Source organism: Embiotoca jacksoni, unplaced genomic scaffold (genome assembly GCF_022577435.1).
Source record: "Embiotoca jacksoni isolate LCO1_2020_lvr unplaced genomic scaffold, fEmbJac1.0.p SCAF_7, whole genome shotgun sequence".
Lineage (NCBI taxonomy): Eukaryota > Metazoa > Chordata > Actinopteri > Embiotocidae > Embiotoca > Embiotoca jacksoni.
This window is the reverse complement of record NW_027185425.1, coordinates 18,877,693-18,892,116: the sequence shown is the minus strand read 5'-3', so window position 1 is coordinate 18,892,116 and position 14,424 is coordinate 18,877,693. Positions and strand designations below refer to the sequence as shown.

At 42.7% G+C, this 14,424-nt stretch overlaps 1 protein-coding gene across 4 annotated transcripts in view; it reads left to right on the top strand.

Annotated features, from left to right (window-relative positions):
* Window positions 1-14,424, top strand: part of ptprua (protein tyrosine phosphatase receptor type Ua) — a 230,122-nt gene that overhangs the window by 139,677 nt on the left and 76,021 nt on the right. For all 4 annotated transcript variants that reach the window (XM_069175969.1, XM_069175967.1, XM_069175965.1 and 1 more), the window contains exons 7-9: window positions 1,475-1,768; window positions 8,556-8,876; window positions 13,557-13,666. In XM_069175969.1, coding sequence (XP_069032070.1) covers window positions 1,475-1,768; window positions 8,556-8,876; window positions 13,557-13,666 — 725 coding nt within the window. The remainder of the gene's footprint in view (window positions 1-1,474; window positions 1,769-8,555; window positions 8,877-13,556; window positions 13,667-14,424) is intronic.

Here is a 14,424-nt window from a genome sequence, read left to right as displayed (position 1 = left end):
TCACCCACAGCATCATGTGATGAATTAATTTGATGTTCGCCTGGTTGATGAGGGTCATATTATCCATCAAGGCTGGAGTTTTTTTTTTTTTTTTATGTGCCAAGAGGACATAGTTAGTTATGCAATTATTCATGCAAATAAGCTGTTATTCAACGTCATTAGAGGGAAAATTAAGATTTTTCAGCATTCAAGAGTGTCTCTCACACTCTCGCTCTCTGTCTGTCTCATAGTCCTGATGTGATTAAAAGATTTTTATGACTCAATGCTCTAGCAGAGCAGAAATAATGTTATTGAAACTGTAAAACAAAAAAGAGAAAATCCATGACAGAAATCCTTGACTTCTCCTTTGCTGGCATGACTCACATCTTTTCTGCTGGAAATGGCAACTGTTTTTCATCAGTGTTTTCAAGGACAGAGTTTCTTTTTGTTATTTTCTGCTGTTTCTAATGTCACTTCTAATCAACATCAAAAGCTTTATTCTAACAGGATTATACATGTGAGATTCACATCATCCAAAAAACATGCACCTCAGGACTGTGCTGACAGGTCATCATTGTAAATGAGAATTGGTTCTCAGTTGATATTACCTGGTTAAATAAAGGTCAAATAAATTCAAGCTGATACACAGCAAATTTTGTTTTTTGGAATAAACTCTCTGGGAGTTCAAGTCAACTTTTACTGAGTTTACATGTGAGACTACTGAATACACTCTTAAGCAGAGTGAAAGTATATTTTCTATGAATTGATTGTTTAATCATTTTCAGGAGTTATAACTGATCTCTAGTGGGAGTTCTCATGAAGAGTCAAATTCAATTTTTACCTTGAGTTGTTTTAACAGTCAACACTGAACCATATGTATTATTTGACACTCATAGAGTTATAGTTTAATCACACGATAAAGGTTTTCAATAGAAATGACAAATAAATAATAACGTATTCGTCACAAATACATATCTAAGAAATATGTCCAGTGTGAATATATGAAGTGTGCACAACAATTAGTGCTGCATGAATACTTAACTTGTGTGTAACAAGTACAAACCGATGAACGAGCACAACTGTGATAGGTGTATATATGATGTTCCTACCTTGTACATTTTAGGTATCATTATATCTTCATTTAAATGCTTCTAAAGGGCATGTTTCAACATAAGTAAATATAATTTCTGCCCATCACTTAAATTGAAATTGTGCTGCTTTATTCTCAAAATGTACAAAGTCATGCTAGGAAATGCTAATACGGCCAAAAAACTGCATCGTATACGCCATGAGTAGTGTTGAACCATGCTTCTCAACACCCAGTGAATGAAAGAGTATCCTGAACACAAGCTGACGTCTAACTTAGAAAATAAACTCCCAAAATCTAACTCTTTTATTTTACTCGATGGTATTCCACTCCAGAAATTTGCTTTGTAGTTGATAGGAATGTGGTTTGGTGAGCTCACACTAAATGACATGATTTTCTCCATTACAGTGCCCCCAACACCAATTGCACCCCCCCAGCTCCTGCGGGCAGGTCCCACCTACCTGATCATCCAGCTGAACACCAACTCTATCGTGGGGGACGGACCGGTCATCCGCCGGGAAATCCAGTACCGGGCCAGCCAGTCCACGTGGACGGAGACTCACGGAGTGGGCTCGCTCACCTACAAGGTTTGGCACCTGGAGCCGGACACAGAGTACCGCATCAGTGTCCTTCTCACCCGGCCCGGGGAGGGGGGCACAGGAGCACCCGGACCCCCACTGATCAGCAGGACAAAGTGTGCAGGTGAGTCAGATCAAACGTCGCGTCATCCTAAAAAAGAAGAAAAATACCTAACATCCATGGCAGTGGAGCAAATCAGAGTTTCAGTAAGAAACAGAGCTGCTCTGGCAACCACAATTAAGCTCATTGGTTGGGATAAACCTCCGTGGTACAGACATACAAAGCTTTTTTTCTTTTTTTTTTCAGAATAAAGTCGAGTGAAAAAGGCAGGAAAGAGCAGAAGGCTAATATTTGGAGGCCTACGATTTTATTTTTGTTCAAACTAAGCTGTTAAATCCGCAGGTGACATGAAGACCTAAGAAGGGCGGAAGCTCATGATTATTTTCATACTGATTGATCTATTGGTGTTTTTTTCTTGGATTAATCAGTAGGTCTGAGGTGGATTGGTGACCTGTCCAGAGTGTACCCTGCCTTTGGCCCCACGTCAGCTGGGATAGGCTCCAGTCTAAAGCTGGTATAGATAACCTATGGATGGATTAATCAAATGAGTGATTCAGTCTACAGTCTGGAAAACCCCCTGCAGAAAAAATCCTATCATAGTTTCTGCAGACCCAATGTGAGATTTTCAAATGTCTTTTTTTTTTAGCTAGTAGCATGCATGAGTCATGCTATGAAAGTTCACATTACCATTGTCACTGCGGTGTCACTTATAATAAAATGCCCGAGGATGAGGAACTGTAAAACAACATGTGACTTTTGATGAGATGTAAAGTCACATATAGCAAACATAAGAAACATAAAGAAGTTGATAGATAGAGATAACACTGAGACAACAGTGTTGTCTTCATCACTTCACCTGGAGCCACTGAGAGCAAAAGGTGTGTTTGTTGTCATTGCAGCATGGGAGGTGTCTGATGCTTCTCCTTTTCTTCCAGTCTAACTTCTAATGAAAACACATATTTATATGAGAATCAAGTTATGCTTCCATTTAAAGTCATTTACATGCAAGACAAGGATTGTGAGAATTCTACAAAAAACAACAGGTAATATGTGGAGATTGACAGTTGAAGCACCACACTGTTGGCTAAAGGTCTGAGCTCAGCTGCAGAGGACAGTTTCGCACGGGAGCTCGTAGAGTATTTAAAAAAAATGTTTTTTTTTCATGTCCTTGAAGCAGAGGGCAAGGTCCTCTCAACACCTCTCATCTGTGTTTTAGCCGCGGTGCTGCTCATCTGGGTGAAAAAGACACCCCGCCGCTCTACCAAGTAGACAGCATGACGTCCCTGTCACCTGTCACACTCTTTGATCTGCTCTCGTCTGTGTCTTCCACTCGCCCACCTCCTGTCGACTCCCATTGCTCAGATCTGAAGCTTTATCCCCGGGGAGAAAGCAGCAGACAGCAGAGGCCCCCATGACACCAAACTCTGGAATAATTTGTCTTCCTAATGTGTCACGGAGAGCCATTTCTTTTAGCCGAGAGACTCCTCTTTTTGGACACTCGTCAAGTGTAACATTTCATACTTACTGGTGCAGAGGATTTCAATCCAATAGGGCCATTGTTAACGGTGGGCAGCCCAGTTCAAATGCTAAATGAATGATGTGCCAATTTGCCTTTTTGCCCAGTTTTCAAGCTTTTTGTGTTGCTAGGCAATCCTTATACAAATGCACATTTACCATTTACATAAGTCCTCAAATGTCTTATCCTTCTCTTGATTAAAGCATGACAATCCATTTTTGGTGGAAAATAAGAAAATCCTGTTGAAAATTAGTGTACATATTGCTTTCAACCCATTCGTCTCTGTGTTTGTTGCTTCGTCCAGAGTAGAGAATCCTTCCTTCACCCTCTCTGGCTACTCACAGTAATCGTCCAGGTGTGCAGAGGTACCCACTTTTACTTTTTATATGCATAACCAGATGCAACAGCATGAATCCCTTCAAGCAGATATTAGAATAAGTGCAGCGTTTTCCCCTTTCATACTCTTCAATGAGACTACAAAGACACGCAAGAGGTGAAGAGTTCTCCAGGCAGACAGTAGAAGTCTATGACAGCGGACTTTTTGCCCCACTTGAGAGTGTGGCCATTCGAGAGTAGGTGTAAGCAGTTTTGCCTTTAGACCTGGTTGGACAAAATGTTTGTGTCAGGTTTCGTCACCCCAGATACATGGGGGCATGTCCTGGATTCATGTCCTGGGTTTTCCTCATCAAAGTCAGTAGGGATAAAGCAGGTAAATATAATTGGTGGATGGATGTTGATCTATTAAAACTGGCCTAATTGTTGTACAATTGTAGTCTTAGTTTTACCTCATCATAAAGTGGTTTATATTGTCAAAAATCCTTTCCTACAGCCAGTGTGATTGTGGTGACTTGGCCATGTTTCCTGATATCAGCACCTTTTTGGAGTACAATGTCCTCGTAACTGATAAAAATGATGGCCAAAGCTATGAACTCAGACTTAAGTGAGTTTCAAGTGCTGTGAGAAACCTCAGTCACCACCAGAGGTCGACTGATTAATGGGCTCCAGTAGAATGTTTTACAAATTATAGTGGAATTGGTGAAAGTTACCTCCAACAAGGAGCCTCCATCAGTCACGTTGGGATGTACGACACCATTTTGAATGGACACAAAGTGAAGGTGATGTCATTTTGTTGGTCAATGTGAGATCCTTCATCTTTAATTAAATTAATTTAACTGGATATGTATTAATTTGTCATCTATGAACATGATAAGGTTCTTGTTTGTAGAGTGACCTTATTAATTAGGATTTTATGAGACAGATGAGGAGGAGGAGGAGGGAAGTGGCACTTGCACCTACTTAAGTTATGTTTTTCAATGTACACTATATAAGAGAGCATTTTTCCTAAAAGTATTTCTCAACTTTATGAAAATAAACATTGGCTATTAGCTTTTTCCTTCTCCACATTACTGCTATTATGTTGGCCTTTTAAAATCCACTATTGGTTGACCTCTAGTCACTACGTCCCCTCATTAAGAAAGAGGAAAACACACAGAATTCAGCCGATCTTTGAGTCATATAACTACATCTGCATTCTTTAAAATGTTTGGTGGTCCGTGACTTTCCAAATAAGTCACTTTTGGCAGTAATGACAGCATTTTTAGGGCCCACACTCCATTACGCCTGTTTCCGTGCAAAGCATCAACCAGCTGTTATGCATCTTGTCAGTCACATTAATTAAACGGTCATAAAATTAAACTAATGTGATGGCTGCTGCCTTTAAACAAGAGTTTTCCTTTGACAGTTTTTACTTCTGCAGGCAAAAAGCATAATCTGTGTTGTAGATTAGACATCCTGCTCAATAACAGCAGTACAATTTTATAAAAAGACAGCTGACAGTTGTAGTTCGGTTGCTAAACCGGACTCTCGTTTTACCATGACATCGCTAGTCGCTGTGTATCAGATTAAGCCGTCATGAAGCCACAGAACATGGACATAGTTTAAATATTGGAGGTTACATCTCAGGTTATCGATATCTGCAGAAGCTCGTGCAAAAGTGCGAGTGTCAGCACCAGTGCGAACCCCGTGGGGCTCCAGTGGTAAGTATAAGGGTGGGCACTGATAGTCCATCACAATTTGACCAGAGCTGCTGGCAGGGGGGGAGGCAGGGCTCAGTGGCAGCTCACTGAGGCAGCTGTTAAACATGAGGAGGATGAGATGAAATGTGCAGATCCACAGGGACTCTCCCCCCATTCATCATTTCCTCTTCCCGGTGCCCATCTCTTGTCCATGCCTCCCCATCCCTCCTTTACTCCCTCTGCCTCCGGCTAATCCCTTTGATTAGGCTAATCAAGCGGAGTGTCAGTTCGAGGGCAGGATTGGTTGAGGACAGGCGGGTGGAGAGGACAGGACGGAGTCTGCCGGAGTTCTGCTGTAACGATGAGTAATGGTGTCTGGAGCAGAAAGCGAGCGTCCAGTCAGCGAGCTTCTTATGGCAGTCGTGGTTTTAGCCGGATTAGGCCGCTCCACGGAGCTGATATTGTTAAATCTGATACTGAGCCAGTTATTCTCATCCATCGTTGACATGCGGGAATGATGCAATTTTCTGAAATTAAATTCCTCCTTCATGATTGATTGATACTATTCTATGGGAAGGCTTTAGCTTGTACCAGCTGTCAGAACACAAATCAGTCCAACACGGTACGTTTTGCCCTTTTGGGAAGAACAAACATCTTTTCAAATCAGCAAGGTCTCCAAGGACGTTTCCGCCTCGTCTCTGTCCCCTCAGAGCTGATGTCTCCTCCGTGACTTTGCTTCATTCATTTATGTAGCAGCTTCTGATCTAAGTTTAGTGAAGCAGCATGCAGGGCTGGAGCTGTTACTTCCCGGGTTCAGCCCCCCGGAGCAGTCTGCAGCTCTGACATGTCGTGCTGCAGGCGTCGCGCTCGTCTCGGTTTATCTCATGTCTCTGTGGTTACTCTTGGGGACCCGGGCCAGACTACAGGACAGAAATGCCCCCCTTGTGCGCTTGAAAGTGGACATTCTGCATGACAGGGACACGGAAATCTGCAACCGCAGCGTTCACACATGACAGCAGTAATTATGCGTCATCCGATCTCGTACGATTCTCTGCCGGGGCCGAGCGCTGGTCCCCTACTGAACCTCATTTGTGTTCGGAGCTATGGGAGCGGAGGATGTGTTATACGCTACTTCTTCAGGCAGTTTTTTTTTTTCCTTGGTCTCACCCTTCTGTAACCTCGCAGCCGAAGTTTGTAAAGTCAGCTGCAACTGTTGCTGTGTCCTTTCCCCCATCAGTACTCCTCCTGTGAGCTGCAAGTGAAGAAGCAGCTCGTGTAAAAAATATACTCGTCCTGTCAGCATAAATCAGAAAATGTGCTTTAACGGAGAGCAGACTCTCATCCTGTCTAACTAGAAATGAATTAATCGTTGTTTTTTCCGTCCTCCGTCCGTCCGTCTTTGTTGTAATCAGCATCCAGCAGAGTAGCCACTTTCCCGTCCCCTCCTACGTCCTCACGGGGGATACCAAGGCCTTTTTTTAAGCTTCTCGGGGATGTGCAGTCCGCTGGCATTGCTCTGGGTCTGCCCTTGTGCCTCCGTTTGCACAAGCCCAGAATATCTCATTCAAGAGGCATCCCGAGGACAAGTCCCAACCAACCTCAAATGGCTCCATTTCATGTGAGGGGAACAGCGGTTTGTCTCCGTAATCCTTCCAGATGTCTGTAAATCCTCCTCCCCATGTTGCAATCCAGGACAAGGGTGAAGTACGATGAAAAGATGCAGTTTTTTTTTTACCTCCTTATATCAGTGAACTCCTTCTTTCGGTCAAAGCTCGTGACCGTAGAAGGGAGTTGAAGTGTAAATTGATGGGAAAATTCCGCTTCAACAAAGGTAACAATCCTTTTGATCTTATGCTCCAGTTCGCTTTGTCACGGGAGTTCAGGATATGGACCCAATAGCAACCACAGAGACAGGGATAGAAATCAGAAACTGGTCTTTATTGTTACAGTGGGTGGTCAGAGAATAAGCTCAAAACTCCTCCTCTGAGTGGGGCAGGAGACGGAGAGACTGGCTACACATGACATGCTTAACTTCATGGAACAACTCTTTCACTTAGTTACAAACTATGAGCACAGTTACTGCTGATAATTTAAGCTGATTACATGGTTCATTTCCCTTAAAATAGCATTTAATGTGGCAATAATCAGTAATATTATTAATGGATTCAATAACTATGTGTAATGTCAAAAGGCTCACTTGTAGAGTGACTGCAGTTCCTCTCAGCTCTACAGAGTGTTTTAGTGTCTTTTAGCTCTTTGACTTTTATTGAACACAGTGGTGCTTTCAGAAGCTAAAAAGCAAGATCGTTTTTCCAGATGTAAATGGAGACAAACACATATAAAGGCTGCATTAATATTTGACTTATTTTCAAATCACCACAAACATGACTCCAATAGAATTGGCCTTATTTTCATCAAAAATTTTAAACTTTGTTTTTCATTTTCACTGTTTGTATTCAGTGCTAGATTTACTGACACAGTAGTTTATTACAGTCAGCTCCTCTCCAGATGTCCTGTGTCAGTAATGGAGAGCTCAGAGGTGAGATGAGGTGAGGTCACCAACTCAGAGGAGAAACGATAATATAATTATCATAAAATATTTATTGTGGCCGACTTGTCTGTGAAAATCACTATTAATGAAAAGATTACTTTAGCGTATTACTATTTGTAAATACATTAGGAGGCAGTAGACAACCAAGTAAATCAGTTCACTCTGTTGTTCTGCTTTCAAATGGAGAAGGCTTCCGGCTGCATTGACAACATGTGACATCAGACACACTAACCAATCAATTCCAAGTACAAAGACGTAGGTATGTCATTCAAAGTTCTTTAGTGTGCCCGCAAAATTTAAATGTGCATCCAAAACAAACCGGATCAAATGTTTACAATGTAACAAAAATATGGTTCTGAGCTTGATTCGGACTTCGAGCTGTGAAAACCCCAAAAACTATCAGAAGGGCAGTCCTTTATGGTTTTTGGAGGCCCCGTCGAATGCGCAGGTATAACCAGACGGCCCTCCCAGCTCCACCCACCAGGTAACGCTCGCCATCTGTAAAAAAAACAGGCAGGTGAAGTGGGCGGAGTCATCACAACATCAGGTGGAGTGGGCAGGGTCATCATAACATCAGGTGGAGTGGGTGGAGTCATCACAATGTCAAGTGGAGTGGGCGGAGTCATCACAACATCAGGTGGAGTGGGCGGGGTCATCCAACAGTGTTGCGTAATCTTTCTTCCTTTTGGTTCCCCTGCAGAAGTTAGTGAATAGGATTCCAGTGTTTTGCACCTCATCAGTGTGATTCGTGCTCCGTGTGTCTTCCAGAGCCGATGCGCGCCCTCCGGGGTCTGACTGCCACAGAGATCCAGCCCCGGCAGCTGGCCCTTCAGTGGGAGCCTCTGGGCTACAACCTCACCCGCTGCCACACCTACTCCCTGTCCCTGTGCTACCGCTACTCCATGCCGACAGGGGGCAGCGGAGGGAACAACGCCACCGTCAGAGAGTGCCTGTCCGTGGAACGCAACACCTCCCACTTCACCCTGAGAGACCTGCCGCCGTTCCGTGCCGTCCACGTCCGGCTGGCGCTGGCCAACCCCGAGGGCAAGAAGGAGGGCAGAGAGGTCACGTTCCAGACGGAGGAGGACAGTGAGTGGACGCTTTCATTTAACACAGAAAAAGTTTTGCTGAAATGGCATTCATTCATTAACGGCACCATCATTACGGGGAACAGGGAGGGTTTTATTCATGCGCTTATTGTCACAGTTGCTCAGCTCTGACTTCAGCACCGCTTGACTCGGTAGCTGCTCCTTCATGCTCATATAATTATTGTGCAATGCTTACACAAATCCATGCCTTTAGTCATCCAGTAGCAGCGAAAAAACACTAATATTGACTCACAAAATAAGCTGGATCAGCGTAACTAAATGGAAGATCAGCCTTTTAAATGGAGACCAGTGGAACATTAATCAGCTCGGGCCGTGGCCGCCAGCAAAATGGCAAAATGATTTTGCTTATCTTTGTATTAATATTTTCCTGTGTACATCAGCAGATTAAACACATTCTAATGCAAATTCCCAGAGAGTGGAAGTACAGAAGGTCAAACACTTATTGTTATGTAGAGCAAGCAGGACTTTCCAATGTAATTGAATGCCACTCAGGGATAATCTTGACCCGGTGGAGAGACTCAGACGGAGTGATGGTTATGATATGTGGTTGTCTGTATTTTGTCTTAATGTGTCTTGAAAATGCATTCGAGCATCTGCTAAAAATGTCATATTAATTTACATTAATTCATTAAAGCAACACTTATAAAAACACCAAGCGGCAGAAGAGATATGAAAATCACAGACAGACTTAATTATCTACTCCTACACATTGCTGTCTTAAAGGCAGCAGGAAATGTATTTACATAAATGAAATAGCATACAAAATGTGTTGCAATTTTATTTATTAGATGTGACTGGTTAGGAAGTGACAAGTTAAAACACAAATGGTAGAAAAAACAAAGTGATTGTTGTTGTTTTTTTCTTCCTGCTTTCCTTGATATTTTGAATGTCAGCACCAATGGAAAGTTTTGCTTTTGAGCCACTGAATGCCAGTCTGACAGTCTGACAGTCCCCAATCCCCCTGTCACAAGGAGAGCCGCCATCACCCTCACAACTGCAGTAATTGAGCTGCAGCCGCTGACAGTTCCTCCTGTTTGTTTCCTGTTGGGCTCAACAATCAAAACCAACGGCGGAGCGGTTTCCTCGCACCGTTGTTCCGCTGCTCGCAGGAAGAACATTTGGCTGTCAGGATTCATGGATGCAGCAGAATAGTCTTCTCGGAGAGCTTTGCCTTCCTCGGCTTCAGAAAGCCCAGAGAAGTTTGATACTGCTCGTGAATCGTACAGAATAACTGAGCCACACAAACAGAGGGAGGCCTCACTGTGACCTTTTCTAGAATATAAATCACTGTTAGTTTTTTTTTTTTTTTTTTTTTTTAGGCTTAGGAAGCATTAGAACAACAGGAAACAGTCATGTTAAGTTTCAGATGCATTCATTTTCCTGAATTTGCTGAAGCAGGAGGCTAATTTGAAGCTTTTCCCAGAGGGTTGTAGAAGTTACAGCTTGTGTAGTGTGAAAATTCTACAACACAGAACATAGAAATAGGAATAAGAAAAGCAAGACAGATAAAAGTGAGTAGCAGGCTGGCATTTTCTGTTGTCTTCTTCCTCATATTGGCCACCAAGTTACAAGTAGAAAGAAGAAATCTGAAAATGCAGCAGTCACTGACTAGAAGTCCAGCATGGAAAGAGACACGAGAGGTCAGATTTTTATAATGATAATAATGATCATTATATAGTTTGAATAATGTAATATATCCGTTATAAACTATAGTTTTAAAGTGGTGATGTCATCTGTGACCAGAAGGCAATTTTTTTTCCAAATAACTACTTGATAAACTTTGGCCACTGAAGTTGCATTATGGGTACTGTAGGCAGCAAATTTTGTAGGGAGAGTGCATGAAATAAAAAGATGACATGTCTGTGCAGGCTTGGCACCAGGATGAAGTGACTGAGGGGGCAGTTTGAAATGATGAGGGGCGAATCTATTTATATAGTAAATCAGTAGGTCATTGTCCTTCGATACCTATTCCTGCATTTTTTTCATCCGGCGGGTGGTAAAATGTGGCATTTTGATTGGTTGCAGATTTCCAATTAGAGAAGCCGGTTTGGGTGAAAGTTTTGTTGGCATTGGCACTGGACCAACTTTGTAGCACTACTGAATATTCCAGCCTCTCCCCTCAACTAAATGGCCCTTTTTGGGTATTTTTAAATACCCGAGTATGGGGTAAGTTTGTAGGTACACCTCTGCTGGCTCCTCTGTCCAAGATTGTCAGGAGCAGTCGGAGGCGGTGCCCCATTCTGACCATGTTTGCCACCGGGCAGGTAGCATCTTCTTCGGCGGGTGGAGGCAGCAGATTAACTTTGGGACCTGCTATATACTTGCTGGCTGCTGGCCTGGATTTTTTTTTTTTTTTTTTCTGACAAAGCCACAGCTCTTATATCGAGGCTATCTTTATTCATGAGCTGCTTTATGGCTGAGCAAACAGCACAATGGCGAAAAGTAAACTAGGTACAAAACTTAGCTAGCAAGCCACCTTGATTGTAAGAGTTTAACTTTTTTTTTTTTTTTTTTTTTTTTTTTTATCACATTGGGTAGAGCGTGCTGTGAGGGCCAAATCACATAAGCAACTCACAGCAAACAACCAACAGTGCTGTCCATGGTGCTGAAACAACAATGGTGTGTTTCAGAATGTTTGAAGACTGAATCAAATGACAAGATTCAAATACGTTATGGGGGAATTCTTCAAATAAGGTTTTTCATAACTTGAATGATCCTTTTTGTTTGTGTTGTTTCTTTTTTTTCTTTTTAAGTGGTCATCAAATTTAAATTGGCATCGAGTGTGCGTCTGTACCTGCTTTTTCAGTTTTCCTGAAAAAAAACATTTTTTTTTTTGTTAAACTGTCCATCATTAGTCAGACAGTGTTATAGTTGTACAATGCTAAATTAGAGGAGTGCTCTTTAATGCTGCCACACTTTGCACAATGACTGTTTGTTTTTGGCCTCTCAGGTGAGTCCCCGTTTGTTTTACTTCTACATGAAATGGATTAGATAATCAGTGAATTTTGACTGATGATTTGCCCCTCTAGGTTTTGCGAAAGCATAATGCTGCAATTTACCTGATGAATGTAGTGTTAATATAACTTTAATTGTTTTGATATGGTGTAAACTTAGAAAACAAAAAGGTAAAAACCTGCAATTAGATGATTCAAATTCAAGTTTACTGTCTCCTACAAAGTTAGCAGCAAAAAACATGAACAATAACACACTAAACCATCATAGTAAAAATAAGTTATGGATGCTGACATCATCACTGTTAAAAGGACAGTGTGTGAACATCTGTAAGTGCCTACTGTGATTTATTCATGCCATTAATAGCTCAGGGGATGGAGGGTTTTCAACTGAGAAATAACTAAAAGGTTGTGTGCATCATATGAGACACTTTGTTGAAGGTGTTAGTCTGAGCTTCATTTCCTCTCTCTCCCTGAACAGTCTGTAAAATTAACTGTAGATGGATGGAAATATGAATCACAAATTTGAGGTGAGCACCTGTGATTTAATTTGAAGTCTCTCATCATCCATCCAAATATGAGTCACTGACTGTGGAAACAGGAAGCAGTCTGGTGCTACTTAAAAGCACTTTTTTTTTTCTTCCCTTCTGTTCATAAAACTCTCAAATATAGTTGCATTCAATTTAGGACTACATTTCAGAGCTATTTTAGTGATATGTTCTCATTTAACACCAATAGACTGTTTATAAAAGTGGACAAAGCTCCTGGGTCTGAAATTTGAGGCCAATGCGGAAGTGCCTAAACTGCAATACCACCGAGTGCCACTAGAGTTTGGCTCCAAAAAGCTTCTAGTCTCATAAAATTCCGTCAATATATTTTTTCCTCGAGTTAACTCAGTTTCGCTTGCTGAAGTCACTCATTTTTATTAGTTTTCTGGCAGTCCATCTGGCGTCATTAATTAGAAAATAAGCCTCAAAAAGACCTGTTTTTGGGGGCGTGTCTGTTTGATTGACAGATCTGTGGTGCAGTCAGGTTAAAGCTATCGGTGGGCGGGGCGTAGTATCGCAGGGTTTCCAATCAGATCAAATCAGATCCACCGCTCGCTCCTCCCTATTTCGTCCAAATATTCAAACTAGCAAGATGGCGGCGGCCAAAATACAAACTCAAGGCTTCATAACGGCCGCTCACAAACCAACAGGTGCCAACAATATCATTGTTGGTAGCACCAGAGCCAACAACTCACTGAACTCTGTGGGCCAATTATTTGTTCTCAGAAGTTCGCAACTGCACAGCTCATCACGTGTGAACAAACTTGGAGTGCTCCTTAAAGTAGATGCATCTCATTAAGCCCCCCAAAAAATGCCGTGAGGTGTTATGCATTGCACAGGTTGGATCACTTTGCTACTTCTCTGTCAGGAAGGTGCTAAAGAAGAAAAATCTAGTGTCATCCTCCAAGACGCAGCGCTCTGTTATCAGACAGTGGAAGCTAGAATCTCAATTCATCCTGAAGGGCTGGGAGCAAGTTTCATTTCATCACCCCCCTTTCTGTTCCCTTTCCGTCCTCCTCCTCCATCCCTCCTTGGCCTTGTGCCTTTTTCGCTCTGTCAGAGGTGTTTTTACCCCCTGGCATGCCTGCACAAGAGTCCATTAACTTGAGACCCGAATGGAGTGTTTGTTTCAGAGCAGGTTGTTTTTCTCTCCCGCTGTAGTTCCCGGCGGCATCGCTCCGGAGTCCCTGACCTTCACCCCGCTCGATGACATGATCTTCCTCAAGTGGGAGGAGCCTGTGGAGCCCAACGGTCTCATCACGCAGTACGAGGTAGGATAAAAAAAAATCCTCAACAATACAGCCGCCTCCACATCACACACTAATCCTCTCCAGGTGTAGGATGTTATTTTCCCCTTGCCAGTATCTAGTTTATTCATCCTCCTTGAGTACAATGAGTCAAATTAAGAAAAGTCTCCATTGCCTGCTTTAAAGACTGCTCTGCTCCCCCTCTTTGATTTCCCCCAGGCTTGTTTTCCCTGTTTCTTGCCCAAACGCTGGTAGCACGCACGAGGCTGAGCCACTCGAGTAGGGAGGACCCACTTTTCACAGTTCAGGGGATTTACTGTACATGTTCATATGGTAATGAAGCTGAGGCACAGACTTCAGGCTGTAATTACATGGGGGACAACCATTCTAATTACTTATTTGCCTAAGAGATGCCTCCACAAGGGGGCAACTTTAAATATTTCTAATTAATTATTGATGGCCCCATATCAGCTGCAGACCTATGTAGCACGAGCTTCTTTCTGTGAGTAGATGTGAAGACTCACTATGGCTGAACACGTAGGTCACCGGACCGGGTGAGAAACTGGTTTCCATTCAGCAGCAGAAGCTTGAAAAGTGAGGAACCAGGCAGAGAATTGAGCGGGGCAGGAACCTCGGATGGCATACAGATGAGGTGCCCTCGCCCGACCATCCACTTCTGGATTTTAGAGGCTGAAACCAAAATCTGAGGAGCACCTGATGAGTCCTGTCATGATCGTGACAAACTGTGTATTAAGGCTTCAAGAAAGTTCACGCTGTTTAAA